Source organism: Lycium barbarum, chromosome 3 (genome assembly GCF_019175385.1).
Source record: "Lycium barbarum isolate Lr01 chromosome 3, ASM1917538v2, whole genome shotgun sequence".
NCBI lineage: Eukaryota > Viridiplantae > Streptophyta > Magnoliopsida > Solanales > Solanaceae > Lycium > Lycium barbarum.
In genome coordinates, this window is record NC_083339.1 from 19,975,610 (window position 1) to 19,999,591 (window position 23,982).

The 23,982-nt window shown below is 35.2% G+C and overlaps 1 protein-coding gene and 2 long non-coding RNA genes across 4 annotated transcripts; 1 reads left to right on the forward strand and 2 right to left on the reverse strand.

The window, feature by feature from the left end:
* Nucleotides 1-10,116: 10,116 nt before the first annotated feature.
* On the reverse strand, nt 10,117-10,909 carry LOC132633793 (uncharacterized). Its single transcript, XR_009579816.1, has 2 exons — nt 10,463-10,909; nt 10,117-10,360 (listed from the first exon to the last, which is right to left on the reverse strand). It is a non-coding gene; the product is annotated as an uncharacterized LOC132633793 (long non-coding RNA).
* Nucleotides 10,910-11,971: 1,062 nt separating this feature from the next.
* LOC132633794 (uncharacterized) lies at nt 11,972-14,467 on the forward strand. Its single transcript, XR_009579817.1, has 3 exons — nt 11,972-12,294; nt 13,067-13,117; nt 14,106-14,467. It is a non-coding gene; the product is annotated as an uncharacterized LOC132633794 (long non-coding RNA).
* A 5,151-nt stretch (nt 14,468-19,618) lies between these two features.
* On the reverse strand, nt 19,619-23,444 carry LOC132630680 (large ribosomal subunit protein eL20-like). Of its 2 annotated transcripts, XM_060346238.1 has the most exons (4): nt 23,247-23,444; nt 23,047-23,162; nt 22,527-22,590; nt 19,619-20,134 (listed from the first exon to the last, which is right to left on the reverse strand). In XM_060346238.1, exons 1-4 carry the CDS (start codon nt 23,259-23,261, stop codon nt 19,793-19,795), a joined length of 537 nt encoding a protein of 178 aa, XP_060202221.1. In that variant the 5' UTR covers nt 23,262-23,444; the 3' UTR covers nt 19,619-19,792. The 2 variants fall into 2 exon arrangements, with proteins under 2 accessions (XP_060202221.1, XP_060202222.1); XM_060346239.1 differs by lacking the exon at nt 23,247-23,444 and having other exon boundaries at nt 23,047-23,177.
* Between the last annotated feature and the right edge of the window lie 538 nt (nt 23,445-23,982).

Sequence of the window (23,982 nt, forward strand, 5' to 3'; positions counted from 1 at the left end):
CGAAACCTCTTCTCTTTATTTTTTCTTGTTGTCTCTTGAAGTTTCTATAGATATAGATGAACATATATTATCACATGGAAATTAAATAAATTCCATGGACTTGGGTCAATGGCACATGGCCGGTTGGGCCTCCCATTTTGGGCCTCACTTCTCTTATTTGTTTTTAAGCCCAATTGTTGGCTAACTAATTGTAATTCATGGAACAAATATCTAAAATTCCAATTTTGCCCTTGGTCTCCTTTCGTAATTCCACACCAACGTATTCATAACCGACACATTCATACCTAATAAAGTCCAAATATGGCCCTATTCATTACAAGTCAAGTTATCTCAAAATTTTTTCGAATATGCAAAAATGCCGAATGTAACAGGCTATACTCTAAGGCACTCATACTTCCATGCCTAAGATTCAAGAACTTATCGGCTCTAGCCCGCCGAACCTCTTGGAGAAAGTATTGTCGAAGAAAAGCATCAACAAATTCTTGCCATACCGGGGGAGGTGCATTAACTCCCCTAGAAGACAACCAAACCGTATACCAATGAATCGCTACATCCCGAAGTCTATAGGAAGCTAACTCTACCGATTCAACGTAGGAAGCATGTATTAACCGAAGTGTCCTCAACATTACATCAATAAAGTTTTGAGGGTCCTCATCCGGCTTTGACCCGAAGAATTTCGGAGGGTTTAAGTTAATAAAGTCATAGGCTCTAGCACTCACAGCCCTGTCACCATAAACCATACCCTGCCGCTGGGCCTGAGCAGCAACCAATTGAGTCAACAAATGAATAGCCTCTTTCATCTCTTGGCCCGAAACCTCTAGTGGAGGAACTGGAGGTGTCAGAGCTGGGGCACAGGCTCCCTCATGCTCCTCAGGAATAGGCAACGAGTGGGAGGACTGAGATTGAACCTCATTCTGGAAATCACCTTCCTCTATATCCGTTGGTGGTACTCTTTCAGCCCGTCTTTCTGTCACTGTCTTGCCCTTTTGGGCTACCGTAGCTTTCCTCTTTACAGGCATTTCTAAAATACATAACACACGGTTAAGGAAAGAGAAATCCTTATATCATGGCTCTATCGCACTATCTATGAAGAAAGAAGGTCATTCATTCCTAAAATGCCCGCAGCTTCCTGTTTATAAGTGTGGCGCGCAACACACCCATAAACAAGACTCTACTGGACACGGCTCGTAGACACACCCTAGGACAGAACTGCTCTAATACCACTTTTGTCACGACCCAACCGGAGGGCCATGACGGGCACCCGGAGCTAACCCACCGGGCACCTCTCATCATACCTCCACAATCATATCTAGGTGAGCCGCATGGCCTAATAACAATCTCTATGCATCAATAATACCATTTCCAACGGGCTAAGGCACTTTCATATCAACATCAACAACTATGCCCATATACATATACACAAGCCGACGAGACTAACAAAATGATATACAAAACACATGAGCCAACAAGGCTAAACGACATCTAGCTATACACAACTATCTTCGAGCCTCTAAGAAGAGTATGTAACATCACATAAATGGGACAGGGCCCTGCCATGCCCATATATGTACACAAAATAATAATACCAACACTTGCAGCTCCGAATCAAGTGGAGCTCTTCTACGCAGTCGTTGGATAAGCAGCCTAAGGATCAAGTCTATCTCCATGTCCACCTGCGGGTACGACGCAGCATCCACAAACAAAAAGACGTTAGTACGAACAACGTACTGAGTATGTAAGGCATAATCCATAGCATAATAGAAGTATGAAAATAGCATAAGATAGCAGAGTCATGGGATGATAGAGCCATTTATACCTCTAACCACGTTCATCATATTTACTTATCCTTTTTCTAATGGGAACCTTCCATTGCATACACTTACATATATAGTAGTACTATATCCGACCATAGAGGTTCGGTGTCTCACATACCCGACCATGACAAGGCTCGATGTTATACATAACCGGCCCTACCAAGGCTCAGTGTTATCCGTACCCAACTGCAGTGGTGCGCGCGCAATATACGTCATACCCGGGCACATAGCTCGGTGTTACATACTGGCCATACATACATACTTACATGTACGCCTAGGAGTACTTACATAGTGTCAACATTATCATCATCCATATATCTTTCTTTAGAGGGTCAACTATCTCAGGATGAGACCAATGGTATCATGAGGATATCAAGAACTATGAGCTCTTGTGATTCTAGGAATGAAATCACCATGGAAGACATTATGGATTTCACATGAAGGTATACGACAAATGGGAACATGCCTTAAGAAGAAGGGTTAGCCTTACATACCTTTACTTCTTCTTAATCACTTAACATTCACCGCCAATGCTTGAGAAATCTACATTTAAAAGGACTCATACCATGGTTAAGCCTTAAAGACACGCTTAAGTTCAATCTAGAATAATTCATGAGCTAACGAAAATTGGGTAGCATTTCCCTTATTCCATCGTCTTCCACAATATTACAAAACAACTCCAAAACAACTATAATAACATCCACAATATCATAATCAAGTAGTCATATTCAATTAAGTCTCAAAATTCATTCTCATATTCAACGTATATCAACAACTTCATACCAACCCTTTGCACAATTGTATACAACACTTCCTTGTCATCATTAATACCCTTCATAACAAGATTATATCCATATCATACTAATAATCATGACTCAAGTTAGGTTACCACTCAAAATATCATTAAATCTATATTTGAGCTCCATCTTCTACTTTCTTCCCTCACCCAAGTTATTCAACAACCAAGAATGCTTAATAACATGAAATAGACATGAAAACTAACCTTTTATCTCATAGGAATGAGCTTTGGATCAAGTTATCAACTTGAATGAAACCCTTGCTTCAACACCCTAGGTATGCTCGAATCCTACAAACCCTAGTGAGTCTCCCAACACTTGAATATCTTGATTCTTGTTATTTGATCTTTGATTTCTCTTGGTTTTGAGTGGACTATGCTTGGAAGAAGGTTCTACAGCCTTTTAGAGTTGGGAAGAAGTGGGAAATGAAAAATAGAAACAAGGGTCGTCCATATATAAAAAGACAAAAACTGACCCGACCCGATTATACGTCCATTTATACGGTCTGTATAAATGGACCGTATAATCCCACCATGGTTTCACCCATCTCTGGAATGGTTATACGGACCATTTATACGGGCCGTATAACTTATACGGCCCGTATAAGTGGTCATACAACCCAAAAATTTTCGAAACTTTCTCTCGTCCATTCGATCAACCTCCAATCTTATGGAACCTTATTGACACTTATAAAACACTTCATTAACCATCTAAGAATCCCTATAGCTCCTTCTCAAGACATTACTAAATAAATATTAGCTCAATTGTTACGAAACCTTCTCAAACATGACTTACACTTCACTTCCTTCAACGAACTTAGTTTCACTTATTCAAAAAGTCTTATGGTGCACACTTTAAAGTTATCAAATTCTCCCCTTAATATCATAAGGACTTCATGTCCACGCTAAGTTCGTGTTAGTCTACTCACAATACAACAATCCGGAATCTCCGAGGTGTAACAAGAACAATATGACAAAGACTCAACAAACCTAAGGATTTTAGACATCTTCAGTGTTGGGATCTGGTCCTTAAGTTTATGGCAGCTTTGTTCTTGAGAAAACCTTGAGAGCAGCAGCGGCTAGCACTTGAGAGAGAATCGGATTTTAGGTTTTGCAAGTGTTGAGTTAATCCTTATAACATGTTGTTTATATATGAGAGAGAATATGAGAAGAGATAGGGACATTTCATCTTTTGGTTTGGCCTCTAGCAAGCTGCAATTGTGCTGCTGCACTACTACCAGTCGGTACAGTGCAGCAGCTTTATAACTGTAAAGTTGACTATACAACAGCTAGGGGAACTGATCACATCTGGTCCCTATCTGGTTCCTCGAGTATGTTTAGCAAATCACCAAAGCACGAAATAGCATAACTTATCAAATAGACATAACATAGCTTCCAAACTAGATAGATTCTTGATATCTGAGGATTGGGATGAGAGTTATCAGACTACAAAGGGTAACCCAGACCATTCTCCTATGTTGCTTTAATGTGGCAACTGGATCTAGAGAAGACTTACTTCAAATTTGAAAATCGGTGATTAAAGACTAAAGGCTTTTAAAAAAGAATTAAAGTTGGTGGGATTCCTCGTGTAAAGATAGACCAGATTACATATTAGTCTACAAACTAAAACCTTTGAAAGGAAATTGAAGGTATGGAACAAGTCTATCTATGACAATTTTGGTATGCAAAAACAACGTGTTCTCATACAGATGGCTGAATTGGAAGAAATTCAAGATCATAGAAAGTTGGATGAAGATGAGTAAAAGTACCATTTTTTATGAAATATGAACAGGTAGGACAAGCATGAGGAGGTGGCATGGAGACAGAACTCTAGGGCTTTATGGTTGAGAACGAAGGCTATAGAAACACAAAAAAATTATGTAAAACTACAAATACACACAGAAGATTTAATGCAATTGATCGATAAACCATCAGTAGCAGGAGAAATTATGGAGTCCGGAGCCAAAATGGCTTGTTTTTGGAGCTAATATCCCAAAATAGGATGCGTTTTTTTTTATACCAAAATGGGTATTTCGTTAGTTATCCAACAAAATACCCACAATCAACAATGTTCCGGTCCGGAATTATTTGTTGCATTTCGTTACACTTGTAGCGAAATGTAACAAATAATTTTTTTTTTTTTTTTGCATTTCATTGGTATATGAACGAAATAGGATAATTATTATTTTTTTGTATTTCGTTTATAAAAAAACTAAATATGAAAATATTTTTTTATTTCATTTATATAAAAACGAAATAGGAAAATATAATTATTATTTTTTTGTATTTCGTTGGTATATGAATTAAATAAGATAAAAAAAATTGTATTTCGTTTATAAAAAAACTAAATATGAAAATATTTTTTTATTTCGTTTATATAAAAACGAAATAGGAAAATATAATTATTATTTTTTTGTATTTCGTTGGTATATGAACGAAATAAGATAAATTATTTTTATTTTTTTTGTATTTCGTTTATATAAAAACGAAATAGGATTTTTTTTTTTTAATTTCGTTCATACCCTTTTTCTGCTCTCCACTTTTACCCTAAATTGTTTTACCTTATCCTCTCCATTCTCTATTCTCCATTCTCCATTTCCTCTTCTCCATTCTCTGTTCTTCCTCTACCTCCATTCTTCCTCTTCTTCCGTTCTTCATTCTTTTCTTCTTTTTCTACTAATCCTATCAGAAGGATTCCTCAACTTTTGCTTCATAATCTTCTTCAAATTGAGGTAATTTATTAATTTTATAAGTTTTTAAATATATTTTTTGATTTAGTCATTATAAATTAGTTCACATTTATTTTTTTGATTTATTTATATCTTATACTTAGTGTAGTAGACTATAATAAAGAAAACAAAAGTTACAAGTTTAATTAATCAATAGTTGGTAATTTCAGTCGTTGCTTCAATTAAAAAAAAAAGCTTTAAAAAATGTTAGTAGAGTTTATTGGTCAACGAACTACAATTAAAATACTAAAAAGATCGTCGAAGCTACTGATTAAAAAGGTCTAAATTTATATTATAAAATGTTCTTTTAGTTAGTCATTTCCATAGAACAACAGTTAAAAAAAAGATGAAGAAATTGTGAGGAAAGTAATATTGTTAAATATAACATAAAGATATTTGTATCATTTGTTGGGTCATTTTCTATGTTCAAATTGTGACTAGTCGTTGGAGATTATTTTCTGTTGATAAGCAGGAAGAATTTTTACTTTTCAAATTAAAAGTATAAGATCAAGAAACTGTGAGGAAGTTGGACTTATTTTTAAAGCTAATAGACAAAAATAGCATGTCCTTTTTTTTTAATACCAAAATGGGTATTTCGTTGGATAACTAACGAAATACTGTTCTGATCCGGTAAAAAATAATTAACTGTTCTTGCATCCCCTCTCCAGTCATATGGTTTGTTTTAAATAGAAAAGAAGTAGTTATATGTAAGATGAATACTATTATGGCAATTAATTATGAGCTTAACCAAAAGTTTAATTACATTTCGTTGACCACATAGGGAACTGCAATTATTTTTTGACAGTTGTACTCTTATTAATTTTTTTCCTTTTCTTACGTGATAATATATCCTATAGTTTGACCTTTGTTGACTTTCCTATTGAATATATAGTAAACAATTGTGTAATGTGTTGTCAATTATTCTAACAGCAGTGGCTTGGTGCTACAATGTCATAGATATGGATCGCCCCAAAGTCACTGTACATCCAGGTCCAGAAACCTATGATTTATTAATACTCCAGCAACAGCATCGATCCCAGGTTGTGTGGGATGGAAAATTGACTGGACAGAACGCGTGTTTAACTATACGTCGTGCAAATCATGAATTCTAGAATCACGTGAGGCAATACCCTTTACATAATCGCATCCTTAATTACTTTGAGAGGTGTGGATTTGGGGGAGTTTTAGCAGTAGGTAATGTGCAGTATGATGAAGGAATCATCACTGCACTTATTGAGAGATGGCGTCCAGAGACGCATACATTTCATATGCGGACTGACGAATGTGCCATCACACTGCAGGATGTCGAGTTGTTATATGGCATTCCCGGAGGTTTGCCACCCATTGGTGCAGAGAAATGTTAAAAATATAACTAAATCAACGTGGCGGGAATTGATGTACGACCTTATTGGTTGGTTGCCCGGAGAAGAAGCAATTATAGGTAATAGCTTGTTGGTAATAACACAATTATCTAATTATTTGGAAACCTTGATTGCCAAGAATGATATTATTGATGAACACACTGATGAGGCTGAGGAACAAAAGAGGGTCAGGTTGTACCTGCTTTTGATGATTGGTGGCACTATATTCCCTGATAATACTAGTTCAAAGCTTAGTTTACACTTTTTGCTTGACATAATAGACCTTGATGCAATAGGCGGAAAAGCTTGGGGAGCAGCAGCATTATCATACTTGTACAATTGTCTATGTCGTGCTTCGATGGCTAATAGTCATGATGTTTGTGGATTTATTGCGTTGTTACAGGTACGTGAATTTCAATATTATATTGCTCTACTTCAGTAGAAATAAGAGATCAAGCAGCATTCTTATAACCACCATTACCCAAATTTTGAAAAAATAAAATTAGGAACCGAAAGTTGAGCTTTATTATAAACACTAAATGCACCACTATATATAATGCAATCTGGATTATTAATATTTTTGTATATATGTAAATGTCAGCTAACCATATTTCCTTGAGTTATGACGCTAACAATTTAAAAGTATTGCTTGATATATGTTTAAATAGTCAACTTCTCTGCTATCTTTTAAATAATATTTTAGATTTCCTAGTGTTATAATTTGTATAATAAATCATTAAAAATTATAATATTGTCGAATGGCTCGCACGACAATATTAGCGCATTATCGGAACCCAACCATAACAACACAATTTTCATGTGTATTTTCGGGTTATTTTATTTAATTAAAAAAATATTTATATATTTAAATTTACTTATACAGGTTTGGGCTTGGGAGCGAATAATCCCGATGCAGCCATTACTTCGTCCTCCAAGAGTAAACGAACGAGATATTGTATTTGCGCAGAAGTGGACTCGTCGTGGAGTTCGTGAAAGCGAGGCACGAGCTGTGCTAGTAGTTTGTAGGGATGTTTTAGACAACCTAACTGATGATCAGGTATTTTTTCCTTTTAAATTTTTTTGATAAGAAATGTGAAAAATATAACAACAATAGAGTTTTTATAGATTTGTTCATTTTTTGCTAACTCGTACTGTGATAATGGGTTGATTTTGTTTTAATTTGTTATAGCTAATTTGCTACAACTTGCTACTGGTAGTGATATTTTTTATTAGCTTTTCTTCTTTTAGCATAATTAGTATTTTGTCTAGGTTTGTTTTAATGGCTAGAAGGTTACTAAACTATTTTATTTTGTTTTTATTTCCATCAAAATCCATTATGGAATTTTCAAGTTAGCCTGTTCTTGTTATGCTTTGGAACTGAATAAAAAAGAAAGTGCTCCTAGCAAGGATTTGGTCATGATACACTTTCTACTATTGAGTATTTTTTATTCTTCATTTGCATGGTTTGGAAATGATGAAATTAATTGCTTGAATGTTCTAATCTTTACTTAACTGAAAATGCATAATGGATGTTTGTTGTAATGAGAAAATGTATAATTTGTATTATAAATTATAAATGACTGTATAATATTTTTGCTATCATAGTTTGTGTAGGAGCCTTATACAGAGGCCATCAATGATGGACTTCCGGAGTGGTGCCGACGTGATCAAGACATTTGGATGGCGCAGTTGCCGCTCATTTGTGGGATCTACCGAGAGTGGCACATGGCGGGTTGGGTCAACCGACAATTTGGTAGGGAGCAGTCTGTTTCAGGACCACTCCCCCCACATAGACCATTTCATTTTTCACTGGACAGGCGATTTAGGATAAGTCAGGAGATGGGGGGAAAATTTGAGCAAGCTGAATATTCGTGGGAACGCCGTCGGGAACTAATAGTTGAAGCTCCACATACTATTGTAGCTCCCGGACCGGATTCTGAATATTTTAAATGGTACCGGAGGTACTCCCGTACTTTGATAGGAAATACAGAACGTACCGTGGATAGGGGATACGTTACCTCGCAGGGAGGCACGAAGCACTGGTACGTAACTTTTGGTGCATGTCAAGTTAAATAGACAGTTAATGATGTACTATATAGTTTTCTAACATTTGAGTAGAAACAAAATTACTCCTAGTACTAATTAATATATCTTGAAAAATAGTCTAAGAATTTGACTTACTACAGATCTCATCCAATGCCATTATTCAGGAAAATTTACCATGATTCTCTTAACCTAGGTGCTTCAATTTTTATACTTTATCTCTTTCGTTATTTAGCAAAAAGAATGTATAATAATACATTGACCATGATTATGAAAGTAATTTAATTAAGTGTCGCATTAAAAAGTAACTTTTATTTTGTATGATATTTATAGGGTGCAGAAGGGATGCATGAGGGGGTTCCTCCGCACAGATCTCGTAGGGATCGCCGGCCAACACAATGTGGCACTGGTGGGAGGAAAGGATGCACACGTAGGGATGCATGAGGAGCTTTAACAACTTATTTTGAAAATTTATTGTGTATATATGACTATTTAGACTTATATATGACTTATTATAGCGACATATATTCCGTCAATATGAATTATGGTGTATTTCTGACAAATTAGACTTCTATATGAATTGTTTTTTTAATAAATACGAAAATTGCATGTGGGGTTTAGACCTTTCTACACCATGTAATTTTCTATAAATAGTCTTCTATAATACCTCATTCATCTCACCACGCTAAAACAAACTCTTTCAACATATCATCGTGGAATCCATTCTTCTGGCAACGCGGCCCAATGACATATCACCCAAGTGACATTTTTGAGTCAATGGGTAGGAAATGGGTTTTGGAACGTGAATTTGAGTACTCGCTTAATCCAAGCGAGCGCTACAATAGACAATACATTATCAAGATGATGAGAGAATGGAACTACCGCCTGGATGAAGCTCATAATATTGAGACCGATTTAAGAAGTTGTGGCCTACATCGTCCAAAACGCCGTGCAATAGGCATGCCGCTCACATCACCCCAAGAACTGAATCTTGCTTTGAACCGCATTCGCAAAAAAAAACAATAGGATGCGTTTGTGATGGTTGCGATTGGAGGGACACAGATTGGGGTTATATGTTACCCCTGATTGGAACTCAGACTGCGAAATGTCTGATGAAGATGATTTTCCATAAGCATTTTATGTTGTTATGTCGGCTATTTAAGTGTTGTATTTGTACCTTTTACATTTTTCAATATTATTTCAATTTGAATTTCAAGTAAATAAATCCGACTTCATTAAAAATATAAACGATATCTTATTAATGTAAATATTCTAATCGTAGAGATCAACTGAATCATTATATTCCACAAGAAAATCCCCCAATAATAAATACATAAATCAGCCAAAAAAAAATAGTAAAGGGAACATACATAAGTAAAAATATCTTAACTTTTAATCAAAGAATCATCGGTTTGATCCAAGAAACAATCATATCCCTCGAGAAAAGAATACCCATTTGCAAACAAAAAAAAAAACCACAACCATAGATCAACTAACTTACAATCCAAAGTAGAAAAAATGAGGGGAAAATAGAGAGGAACGTCCAAAAACTCATTAGAGTTTCACAGCATTGGATTCTGAGAATGAAGCCTAGAAGTCTGAATAGGTCATGAGACTCTGTTACATATATCTAATTATTTTGATTTCATTGGCAGAAATACAGATAAATTCACCGAATTAAAACTATAACAAAGACAAAAGAGAGAGAGAGAGACTTACAATTATAGGTTGCCTGTTGATTGTCGCACTTCACAGTTGGGTACTTCACAAGAGATTAAAATAGAGATACAAAGAAAGAGAAAGAACGAAACTAAACCCTAAAAAACAGTTCCCTGAAGATTCGAGAGGAGACATGGGCATGAATCCGAAGTGAATGGGGTTAGGAAGCGTGAATATGATTTAATGGAAAAATAGAATTTGGAGGGAACCGGTATTTGGGAGAATTTGGGTGAGCGGCAGGGGGAATTTGGGTAGGGCATATAAATTTCTTTGTAATTTTTTCTGGGTTCCCCTTTTTCTTTTTTAGGGCATATCATGTATCTGAATTCAATTTAAAAATAGAACTAACTCACCAAAAACAAGTAAATACAGTGCGTTTAAAATACATCATTTAAGTAAAATAAAAGATATAAACATGGTGCAGTGACTTATTCAATCTAGCCAATCTCTACATTGGACCACATATTATACATATGATGGATTGAGTTTATGTTAGTATCTATAGGTGTTCTCGTTTAAAGTTATGATACATGATATGTTATGGAAAAGGGCTAAGACCAAATGTCCAGTATTCAAAGAATGTTTTAGGTCTTTAAATGTCACGGCCTAATTACTTATGTTGTGATGGCACCAGCAGTTCTAGCGCGACCATGAGCAACAATAAATGTTCAGCTTTTGCTCTGTGTCACTGTACTAGTCCTGCGATTCCAACTCATCCACTCGGCTTGTTTCTACCCCTGGTAGTAGCCTCAACATAGGGCACAATTTATCAACGATTTATGAATCTATTGGTAAATATACAAATGGTAAATAATTACTTAAGGAATGTCGAAATTCATGGTGGATCTTGAGAATCCTCTATTTCGATGCTGAAAGATCAAAATCATGTAAGTAATAGATTAGTGAGATAATGTAGAAAACATCGTTAAGGCCCCACGGTGGGCATCAAATCGTAAAGAGTAAAAATCACTCCATGATTGATTACGGAATTAAGCTTATAATGATACAGGAAATGTAAATATTGACATTGAGATGGTGAACATTAAAGTAAAAGGGATAAGAAAGGATCTTTGTATTGTTGGTAACTAACTACACATATAGTATAGCATCCTAGTGATGCTGGGCTAAGATAAGCAGGATCATGTATGGAGTGCAGTCAAATATGTTGACTAGCTTAGTCTTCAGAGGAAAAATAGTGTTCGATGCCCCTCTAACAAATCATTTGTCTTGTATTAAAAGTTGTCCAGGTGCTTAGAGTCCACGGCTGTGTTATATCCCGTACTTTTTGCATATTCGGAAAATTCGAAATAATTTTAACTTGTAAGAAATAAGGTCATATTTTGATTTTATTTAATATATATGTGTTGATCGTGAAATGTTGATGTGGAAATGTGGAAGAAGGCCAAGGGCAAAATTGGGAATTTTAAAAATTAGTTTCGGGAATTACAAGTAAGACCCATAATTAATTGGGCTCAAATGAAATGAAAAAAAAATAATACAAAAGGCCCAATTCATTTAGGTGGTGGCCGGCCATGTGGAGGAAAAAAAGGGGCCCAAGCCCATAAAATTTTAAAAGCCTTGTAATAAATAAAGAAAAGGGACCATTCATTCTCATTCTAGAACACTCAAAAAAAAAAAAGTGAGAGAGCAAGAACAAGAGAGGGGTCCGGCCCCAAGGAGAAAGAAAGAAAAAAAAAATTGAGGCCATCAATCTTTGATCCAAAATTATAGTTTTCTAGTATTTCTACTAAGTTCAAGACCCTCTTCAACGTGGTATAATTTTTTAGGCAAGAAAGTACTTTTTTTATCAAGTGAAGAATTTGAAGAAAAAGGTAAAGATTCTATCCTTTTTGTCTTGGAAGAATTATATATATATATATATATATTGTAGTATATGGAAATGAATGTAAAGTAGGAAATTTGTGCGTTGTGGGTATGTGTGTGTGGCCATGTAGGGTGGTTAATGGAGAAGGATGAACAAATTTTATTTATTATGTTAATTGTGTTGTTGTGACCCTTCTGATGTAAATGGGAGGCAAATAGTTTATGTTGGCATGAAAATTTGGTTGTTAAGTTGTTGTAGGAAATCATATGATTTTATTATGGTCTTATGTAATTATGGGAATGGAATTGCTAAAGTGTAAATGGTTGTTGTTGATGATGAAATTGGAGGATAAAAATGTGTTGTGAATGTTCGTGTCGAAGATTGGATGTTTCGGGTGAGGTATGGTTTTGGTGGGATTGTCGGAATGTGGTGTAGATTGTTTGAAATGTCCTTGAATTATGTTTGAATAATCTTGAGCTAGGAAATGAATATGTAAATGGTGATATTGTCTTGAAAAGACGTAGTCGAATTGAATATGATACGCTATGTAGAGAAGAAAGTCATTAATGTTAGAATGCGTTTAAATTGATTCTTGATGACTATTATTATGGTTGTTGGTATTGTTGGTATGGTTGTTGATGAATTTGGCCGAGTTAAATTCTCGGGGATGTTGAATTTACAGGGGAGATGCTGCCGAAATTTCTGTAGACAAGTACTAGTCAGAATTAAAAATCTAAGTACTTGTAGCTAATAGTTGGTAATTGATAATATTATTGTAGATATTGGAGAGCCCGAGACTTGATTCGGGACTGAACTAGCGAGCGATTGAGGTATGTAAAGCCTATCGTTCCTTCTTTTTGGCATGATCCTTTTTGGAATAAACAAAAATGTATATGTATGCTTATAAAGAAATTCCTACTCCTAGATGCCACTAGGATGGCTAACATCTTTGACTTTCATAAGCTATTCCAAATGGCTTGATACATATTCGTGATATTCGAAGTTCTAGTCGATACGTTTCCGGATGTTGTTCGAAAAATATTTGATATGGCTAAAGTTTTGGATATATATATTTTGATACGTACATATGATCTTGAAGACTCTATTTGATTTGTTCCATAGTGGTAGTTGGAAGTCCCCTAATATGAATGTTACTTAAATTTCCAAAAAGAGCTTCTGAAATGCTTTTAGAAAGTTCTATACTTCAAAAGTTTGTAACTTTCGTATACTAACTCCGATTGACCCGAAACTGATTTCTGAGCCTTCGAATGTCGTACATATATTTGTTCATCAAGTTTTGAAAATAATTTATTTATTTATATGCATATGGTTTCTGCACTACTCCGCTCGTGCCTACTACTATGACATCGTTCGTAGGTTCCCGGGCCGGTTATGTGATCGTGCGCACTATGTTATATTCGGCAGTATGATGTGTTACGGTGCCCAAGACCTAGCCATAGGGCCAGGTACCGCTTATATTCGGCGTTATGATGTGACATGGCATATAATATGTTTTGATGTTCTGATATGATATGATGATATGATATGTTCGGGGAATTGTACGGAGATTTGAAACCTTCTGGAGTATGATGTGTTGTGGCGCCAGTGTCGGAGTGGCGACCACGTTCCTGAGCCTTATGCATGATTTTTATTTGCATTACGTATGTTTTTAAAACAGGTTTGATATACTGATTTTGTAACTGCTTTCATACTCCTTATTTCAGTTCTGATTTGGATTATTGTACTTCATGCTTTACATACTCAGTACATATTTCGTACTGACCCCCTTTCTTCGGGGGCTGCGTTTCATGCCCGCAGGTACAGACATTCGTTTTGGTGATCCTCCAGTATAGGATACATATTCTGCCACTTGGAGTACTCCTTTTGATCCGGAGCTTATATTTTTGGTACATATCTTCTGTTATACACGTTCTGTATATGTATGGCTATTTGGGTACGGCGGGGCCCTGTCCCGTCATATGTTTCTGTTATGTTTTGTAGAGGCTTGTAGTCATATATGTGGGTCATGGGTCATGTCTGCTCGTTTCTGTTTATGATCTGTGCCTTAAGCGGTCCCGGTTGCTGTTATGGCCAAAACGGCCCATATGTTTGTATATGTTTGTAAATCTGGGCGATGTGTATTCCGCCAGCCTACCGGATTTGATATGATAATTTTGTATGGGCAACCGCTTAAGATGACATTTGTTCTTAGTATCTGTTTGAAATAACGTATGTTAAGTCTGAATAAATCTTTGATATGTCGATCAGGTACGTAAGTCAGTTTGGGTGTCCAAATAGGGCACCAGTCGCGGCACACGGGGCTGGGTCGTGACAGGCTTACTTGTAGGTATTCAGTTAGGCGTAAACTAAATTACCTCTTAGGGTCGATATATGTTCTTCTGATCTCACGAAGGCCGTTAATGTTAAAACTTGTTGGACGTGCTTCTTATCCCTTAAAGCGTGGTTAGGGAGAATTGACACAAGTTGAGTTAGACCTGATCATGGCTTGTACGAGGCTAGAAATGCAGGGTACCCATATGTTGCATAGCCTTGGGCTAGAAGCTTGGATTTGGTCGTATGCAAGTCGGGCCACAGGCTGGTGTGGTTATGTCTGGGTCGTTTGTGTTTACGAGTGATGGTTATATTTGGACTAGGTCCAAATATCATGTGTTTGTACATGTTTCGAGCGTGTGTAATTATTGACAATTATAGTGTCTTGTCATCATATATCTGAAAATCTACTGGGTTAATTTCTTCCTTTAGTGCTTTCATTTTTTTATTTTTATTTTTTAGTTTATTTCAATTTTTAGATTGGTGGTAAATGGTTAATCGAAAACCACAAAACATTTAGCACCTCTGCAAAGTCTAGACTTGCAAGTCAACATTTTTCGTAAAATTGTTCTTTGTGAAATCAAGGACCCAACTCACAATAGATTTTATGTTTGCATTGACACTTGCTTTTTCATAAGATGTAGCTTGGCGTTATCAACATTATGATTTTTTTCTTGTTAATTCTGTAGAAAGCGCTTGAAAAAATATTTGTCAATGTCACTTGTAATCGTAAACAAGCGTAGCCAAATTTCATTTCATATTTAACTATTAATATTTTTGTAGAAATGTTAAATTATTCAACTACAAAGTTTCAGTAATTGTGTGTGTGTGTGTTGACATCCAATTTGGGCTCACCCCATTTTTAATTATTTTTTAAGCTTCTTGAATTTTGAACGGAGTAAAATAATTATTTATAAAAATCAAAAAATACTTTTCTATTATTTTTTGTGCTATTGTCATTTTATTTGGCAAAATACCCTAGTATATAATGCATATATTTTTAAATAATTAAGGTATTAGTTTTGATTATATAAATTAAATACATATTATTTTCTAAAATGCAATAAATATGTAGTAATTTGAAAATAAATTATTTCAAAATATATGTCTGATTAGATATATGCGGCCTTATTATTATATTTAGTCTATCTTTCACAAATATATTTTATTGTTCAAGTTCAATAAGCTTAATGATTTAATTGGAAATTAATTTATCTCAATCCTACTTCAATTTGGTTAAATTTTAAATTGTATTTGAAATTGATTTTTAAATTGAACTTGATTTCAGCAGATTTAACTATAATTGCAATAAAGTGGCCAAAATTTAAATATGATTATACCCATATTTTAAACGCCAAATTCGGTTGAATTCCCTTCTTGGAACATCATCTCATTCCTTCTTCCTTCGGCCCGCTTTGCTTTTTTCATAAATATCATGGCTTTTGCGAAAATGTTTGCTATCAGTAGACACTTGAATAACTTGTCAAAGATCATTTTATATTTAGCTTCAAATTTCTTTCGTCGCCAATAGTTAAATCATCCAACTACAAATCTCAAATCGTCGCTATTTAAAACATTGCACATTTTGTGACAAAAATTTGTTGTCACTAAGTCCTATGGTGATTAGAGACAATAAATTGTTTGTCAGTAATTGTTTATATTATTAGTGACAAAAACTAAGGTCACAATTAAACATAAAATTTTGTAGCTAAAGCTTACAACATTTAACTACAAACTCTAATTCGTCGCTATTGTAAGAACATACTTTTTGTGACGAAACTTTTTTCGTGTCCAAAATTTAGCTAATTTTAAGACAAATAATAGTTTGTCACAAATTGGGTACATTATTAGCGACAAAATAATGTGTCATTGAAAACATAAAATTCGTGGCTAATGTAATTCAATAAATGGCGCCAACTCATTTTTTGGTGAGAAACTTTTGTGGACAAAATCTTGCGACGAAATTTAGTGTTTTGTCACTAAAAGTATGTGACTTATGTATTTAACCACGAAATGTAGTTTTTGTCACAAAAAGTGAATAATTAGTGACGAATTTTGCCTTGTAGCTAATAATTTCGTAGCTAAATATCACATTTGTTGTAGTGTTTTTTCTTTGCAATAAGAGTTATTGTAAAGGTCTTGCAATAGAGTTATTGTAATTAGGGGGAGGGATTAAGAGTTTAATTCCTAGGTTGCAATAGTATCTAATCTGAAGTTGCTCGTTTATAGTGAAGTTTGAGCAAATCCTACTGCAGTGGGTCGTGGTTTTTTTTTAATCTCTTGAGCAAGAAATTTTCCACGTAAATATCTTGTGTTATTTACTTTCTGTCGTACTCAAGGGAACATATAGAGAACCTGGTTCGCTATACTATTTGGTAGACTCTTACATTCTATCAGTACCAACTCAAAGGAGGAACGACTTCATATGATCAGAAGACAATGATCCTATAAAGAATTCCTATATTTTGTTTACATGTGATATATCTTACCAATATCATGTGAAATTGATCTTATAATCAAAAGAACATTTGTAATGAAGACAAACTTGATCTTCCTCAAAATTGGTGTTCATTCTCTCGAACATCAGATTATTGGACGTAAAACTTCTATTTGGAAGTTTGAGGTGGTTTGATTCGTTTTTATTTTCGCCATCCTCTTTTCTCTTATTTAAGTTGGAAATTACTGTATTACGGATCAAAATTTTATCTTGCAACTTATATGTGTGTGAAAAGAAACAAAAGTAGGCGCATATCAAGAGCATACGAATAATTTTAAATCTTGAATTTGTCATTGCTCATACAAATTTTCCTCAAACTAAAGGTACATATCATTCATTCACTAATTTGTGCCAATTTTGGCTTATTAGAGATCATAATGATCAAAGTTATAGAAGCAGATATTTAATTCAACTCCTACAAATTGCTTGTTATTCTCTTTCTTATTTCTCACTCATTACTTTTGCGACAAAGTATATATATAATTTTTTGGGTAATTTGGAAGAATTGACTCTCATAAAGGGTGGTCTTGAACTTTTATGTCATTCAAGCAGTTATCTTAGTAAGGATTTCTTGATGCTCGAGAACGGTGCAAGGCTTTGTTGTGAAAATTCACATATCATGGCACTGCCCAAAGTGTACGATTACATGTGAATTAGATTGTCAATTTTTTTTATCCAATATCGGTGTAGTTTAACGTCTTATAGAAGGTTAATTACCATTTTCTAATAGAGATTTACTCGTAATTACCTCAAAAGTGATTATTGTATAAATAATTTTTACACTATAATGCATAGAACTTAAACTCTTGTATATATTATACATTTTTCAATCACTCCATTCAAATCCGAGCACACTTTGCTGTTCCATAGTCAACATCCAAATCATTTTTGCTCAACAAATATTTCCATATTTCGGTTTTATGTATCCTCTCTATCTATTTTGCACTATTTTTGAAAATAAGTAAATCATCTTCCTATTTCACTATAGTAATATTGATATTTTTTCAAAAATACTTAAATACACATTTTTGGGGTTAGCTCACCCTCGCGGGATCGCGACCATTTGTCCCGGCCATTGTAGCACATGTGTCGCCCAGGGCATAAGGGGCATGATGACTTGACGTCATCCTCACCTTCCTCCGGCTTATCATCGGTAGTCTGTTCAGGGTTTCAAACTCAACTATGGCAACTAAACACGAGGGTTGCGCTCATTGCGAGACTTAACCCAACACCTGTGCGTCCAAGCTCAAAGTATCATATAATACGATAGTTATTTGGTGGCGCCTCTCTAAGAGAGGTTAGGAGTTTAAATTTTGTGGCTATCTTGTTATTTTTTTCCTTCTTTTTTATAGAATTGGGTGTTCCTCTCAAACTGGTTTTTAGTGTCACTTCTTGCTTTTTAATTAAATACTTTTTTCTTTTCCTTTGTTTCTTTGTATGATTTATTCTTTCAAACTTTTCAAGTCTGCCATTGAAATTCTTATTTTTCTTGTCACTGTAAAATTTATATAATTAAACTAAATGTGTATATTAAAACTAGTAGTATTGGATGATGTAGCGGTTCAACTGATCTCAACATCTTCAACACAAAGTATAACTATATTAATTTTGAATCTATAATATTTTCAAATATGCAATGTTTTCAATGGTACGAACCTAAAGGTTGAATCGGTCATTTTATATCTTGGATCCACCTTTTTATAATAGTGCACTTATCTTCTCGAAATCTTGGATTCGCTCTGTCTCATGGCTTATATTTACTTTATTTTTATATTATATTGAGTATACCTTTTTCTATTTTCCCTCTTTGATATCTTGATTGTGGTTGGTGGAAACAACTGGCCTAATTCGTAAGTGATTATTTCATCTGGTATGTCAAAGTTAGCTGCTAAAGTATAGCATAGGTAAAAGTTGAGTCTTTTGGTGGTGGAGTAATAATGGCTTTATAGTAGATTTTCATATAGTAGCATTTTGTCACAAATGAAGGGCCTTTGGACATCCATCTGATTTGTTGAGAGGTCACATCCATGTCTTAAATCCATCTCGTTATGCATGCACTTCTCTCCACGTTATTGTATGATAACTTCTAGCCAGAGTTAAGCCAACATGTTTAATAAGTGACATAAAAGTTAATTATATGTTAGAAAGTAAAATCAGTAACCTAAACTAGTTTCTTGCTACAAGAAAACACTGAAAGTAGGCTCTCTTTACCCAATGATTTAAGTGTATATAAGTTAAATTCATACAGAGACTCAATAGCATGTTCAAGTAGAAATCCTCCGAACCTGGTGGTTGCTTCATAGAGTAAAATTTGCTAGAATTACACCCTACAGTTCGACATTCCACTCCATAACACAAGGTTACTCATGTTGCAGGAATTCATTTGGTCCAGAGGATCACCATGGACACATGATTAGTAGCACCAGTTGGCAAATAGCCTAAAAACCAAACATACAAACACCAACTATCTATAACAAAAATATGTTACCTAGAACTGCAACAGTAAAGCAAACAAAGTACCATGATTGAAAATATTCTAGCAACCATTATCACTTGATCAAAACAAAAAGGTTTCCCCCTTCTCTCTTTCACAATGAATACTAATTCAACATAACTAAAGAGCACCAAAACTGGAGAATTTAAAAATTGCTTCTCAACGCACATGACTAAACATGTTTTACATGAACAAGTTGGGCTTGGTAGCCTTGTATGTGGTCTTCAGTTTCCTACTTGGTGGCCTGACTTTCTTGAACACCAAGGGGAACTTGATCTTGGAGTCATGGAACTGTTTTGTGCTCTCCCTCTTGCAGAGCTTAGCTGGAATTGTAGCCGTCTTTATTATCTGGATGCAGTGATGGCGAACTCTGTGGCGAGAAGCCATCTCAGTGTACATCTGCTCCACACCACCATTCAATGTCGTGTCACGGTACTCCTTGTACATATTATGATATCCAGTTCTACTTTGGTAACGCAGCCAAATACCATAGTTCTTGATTTTTGTTGGGTACTTCTCAAAGATCTAATAAGTTAAAAGAGACAATCTTAATGAGGTTCATAGCAAGGAAAAACATTTCATGAAAATGAATAGAAAACTGTAAATGTTAGGGAAATCATGGTATCCAACTTAAAACACTGCAGATAAAGAACAATCAGGGGTTGGTGCATAATGCATAATTACAAACCAAGTAAGGTCATACCAATGGCACGAGAGGATTGGAGGGAAGGAATCTATTTGCAAGAATAAGCATAAGTACGAGGATAGCAACCAGTGGACTTAAAACTAGCGCGAAAACTTAACTCTTGAACAGTAAAAGCAAGACTGTCCACCAATACGAGCTGCACTCTTTTCCTTAACCAAGGTTTTGTCCAACTGGATTTTCCTGATAAATTTTATGAAGCAATGCGTATTAAGAAGAACTATGAAAAATTTTCTTTCACTAGAATTTTTCTTTTACATAGACATCCAAGGGGAGTGTTGTGAATAGATGACTGGTGGATGCCCATGTGACCCACTCCACTATAGCAAGTTTAGCTCTCCAAGTTACTTCATTATTTTGAGGCGTATAGATAGCCTTATATTTTAGATGGAATAACATAAAGAAAATTACTCCTTTCTCTCTCTTTTTGACAATGGTAAACAGACTCCTGTCTCTCTCTATTCTTGCAATTTTATTTTATAACACAATATCAGCACGAGACTCTTCTCAAATATTGAATTTGGCAATGCCTTAGTGAACATATGTTCTAACTTTTCTTTCTTTTTGACAATGGTAAACAGACTCCTGTCTCTCTCTATTCTTGCAATTTTATTTTATAACACAATATCAGCACGAGACTCTTCTCAAATATTGAATTTGGCAATGCCTTACTGAACATATGTTCTAACTTTTCTTTCTTTGAGTGTGTTATTACATCTAAAATACAAAGCTATTTATAAGCCTCAAAATGATGAACTCGGAAAGTTAAACTTGCTACAGCATAAGTGGCCCACATGGGCATCCACCAGTCATCTATTTTTTTCTAATAATTGTGGTGTCATGGCCAGCTTGCGCACAACTCAACTAATTTCTACATGTCACCTCCACCAGCAACAGGTACCATGTGACTTTGTCTACCAAGGCTAAGACAAATGGGAAGAAATCACCTAGTGTTTGTGTCTGGTGGAATCTGAACCTAAGACCTCATGATTTTCACCCCACTTCATTGACCACTACGCTACACCCTTGGGTGGTGTCCACAAGTCATCTATTCACAACACTCTCTCTGGTCTTCCTATTTTGTTTTATTACACAACTTTATTTTATAAAATGTACTCGAACACTAGAAGTTCTCTAGTTTTGCATCTGACGTACAACTCAGTAGCAAGATTAGAAAGGCTCTTAGCAAAATTGTACTAAATGTAAGCTTACCAACACGACTAGACCTCAATTACAACTAGGTGATATCACCTATATCAATTTTTTTGATTCTTCTGCTAATATTTTTGCCAATAGAGACTAATATTGTTCAGGCGTGTTGCTAGAACCTAAATTTCAAACATGTCAACCAATTTATTTAAAAGGTTTTTACCAAGTTATTACAGCAATTTTTTTAACATTTTATCATAACTTGGAATTTTTAATACATAGTAAGAGACGCGTCCCTTCTCTTCTCTTTTGAACTTTTCTTTTATAACGGGGCATGTACATGCTATCACAAACCAGCGCTCGAGTAATTCTACGTACTTGAGTAGTTCGGCTCACACCAAGGTATAGGAAGATGGGGAGTAGTTCTCTCTTCTTTTGTACTTAGAGGGAAATCTAAGTTATGTTAGACCCTAAATTTCCCTCCAACTTATCCAAACCACCCTCCCCCCCCCCCCCCCCTTCCCAAAAAAAAAGGAGTTAGATCCGCTTAGATTTATATAAATAGCCACAGCATCTATTTTTGAGTTCTTTGGGGAGACTTTTAGCCAAGATATTCATCTATTATAACATTGGATTTCAAGGAGGCTTCATAAGGTAAATGATTATCATCATACTCAATTTATACGCTGTTTCATCTGTTAAATATCTTGATTTTGATTAATTTTGCACAAATCCTTGTGAAACTTTAAATGCCAAATTGAATGCGTAAATGACACCAAGATTAGAATTCGATTTTAGATTTGGTTTACCCACTTTGAGGGCTTATCGAAAACATACAACACATTCACATAGGCAATCCCCACATACCACATCATACATAACCTAAGCTTTATAAAATTTGCATAGGGTTACCCGAAAGACTAAATCACTTAGAACTAAAACCAGAACATAACAGACCAAATACACAACGAGGCACCAGAATCGCTATCTTTAAACTACTAATCACAACACTTCAAACTCACAATCCAAAAATACGCATATAAAAAGAAATGTATCTCATCATACCTCATTAATAGCCAGCATCTGACCATTACTCTTCTTCACCTTCTTAAGTTTCCTCAAAAAATACCTTTTTTTAAAAAGAAAACACAGTTAGCATAACCATGTCTGAAACCAAGTGGATTTATTCTTTATCCCATAATCCCTCACTATTATACATATCACGGTATAGGGTGCTGAGGGTGCTCACCTGAACACCCTCAGCAAAAAATTACAATGTATATATAGGGTAGATGTTCTGTGTTTATGTACATATATTAACTTTTGAACACCCTAAACAAATGCAAAAGGTTAGCTCAAGTGGTCCAAGGTGTTCAATAATTGTCTTTAACATCCTAGGTTCGATTCCTAGGGACAACATTATTTTCTTTATTTAGCTTTTGTTGTTTTTCCCGAACTGGATCCGCCATTGGTCATAGCTGTAGATTTTCTTTTCCATGTCATTTTTTTAACGAATTCATCGTCTAAAGACATATAAATTTCATTACAATAGTTATAGAGCAGCATAAATTGAGAGGGAAATTACCAGAATTTGGACTTAGCACGAACTTCATTAGTAGCCCAGAGCTTCATACGATAAATCTTGGGATGCTCATCTGTTTTAGATGGCAAAGCTCTCCCCACAACCTGGTACTGATGGAACTGCAATGACACCATTGTTTATTCAAATATAGAATAAAAATGCAAAATCTTGAAAACCCATTAAAGAAAAGAAGAGTCTTTTACCTTGTAGTTCACCATTTCTGCAAAGCTCCGTGAAAGGGTGGACCAAAAAAGGTTTTAATTAAAGGGCCTCTACAGAAAACCCTAATTTCAAAGGCCTACTAATTTGAGCTGATTTTGCGCGGATTGTCCTGCTTCTTGGTGGTCTTTAATTTTGGGAAAAGGACGCCGGGTGTTCAACCGTCCCAAACTAATTCCATATTTGGCTAATGTTTGGGCTTAATGTCACCGGAAGTCCATTCGGCCAAATTAAAGACACGTGATCTTTAAAATTTGCCCCTCATAATTGTGTTCTTTAAATTTCGCCCCTCATATTTATAGTCTTTAAGTTTTGCCCTTCGCTCGGATACCTGAGGTTTTGGGTTCGAACCCCCGCTCAAGTATAAAATAAAAAATAATTTTGCAAGGCAGGGCTGGGGGAGTATATGCCAGATCTGGTATAAAGTCCTTAAGGAAAAACTAAAGTTATGCTGGAGGGGGCATAACTTACTGAATTGCCCTTCTTTTGGGGTGGTCTTTAATTTTTGCCCCTCATATTTGTGGTCTTTAAGTTTTGCCCTTCACTTGGGTACTTGAGATTCTGGGTTCGAACCCCCGCTCAGACATAAAATAAAAAAATAATTTCACAAGGCAAGGCTTGGGGGAGTGTATGCTGGATCCGGCATAATGTCCTTAAGGATAAATTAAAGTTATGTCGGAGAGGGCATAACTTTTCCACAAGACATAGTTTAGTCATGTC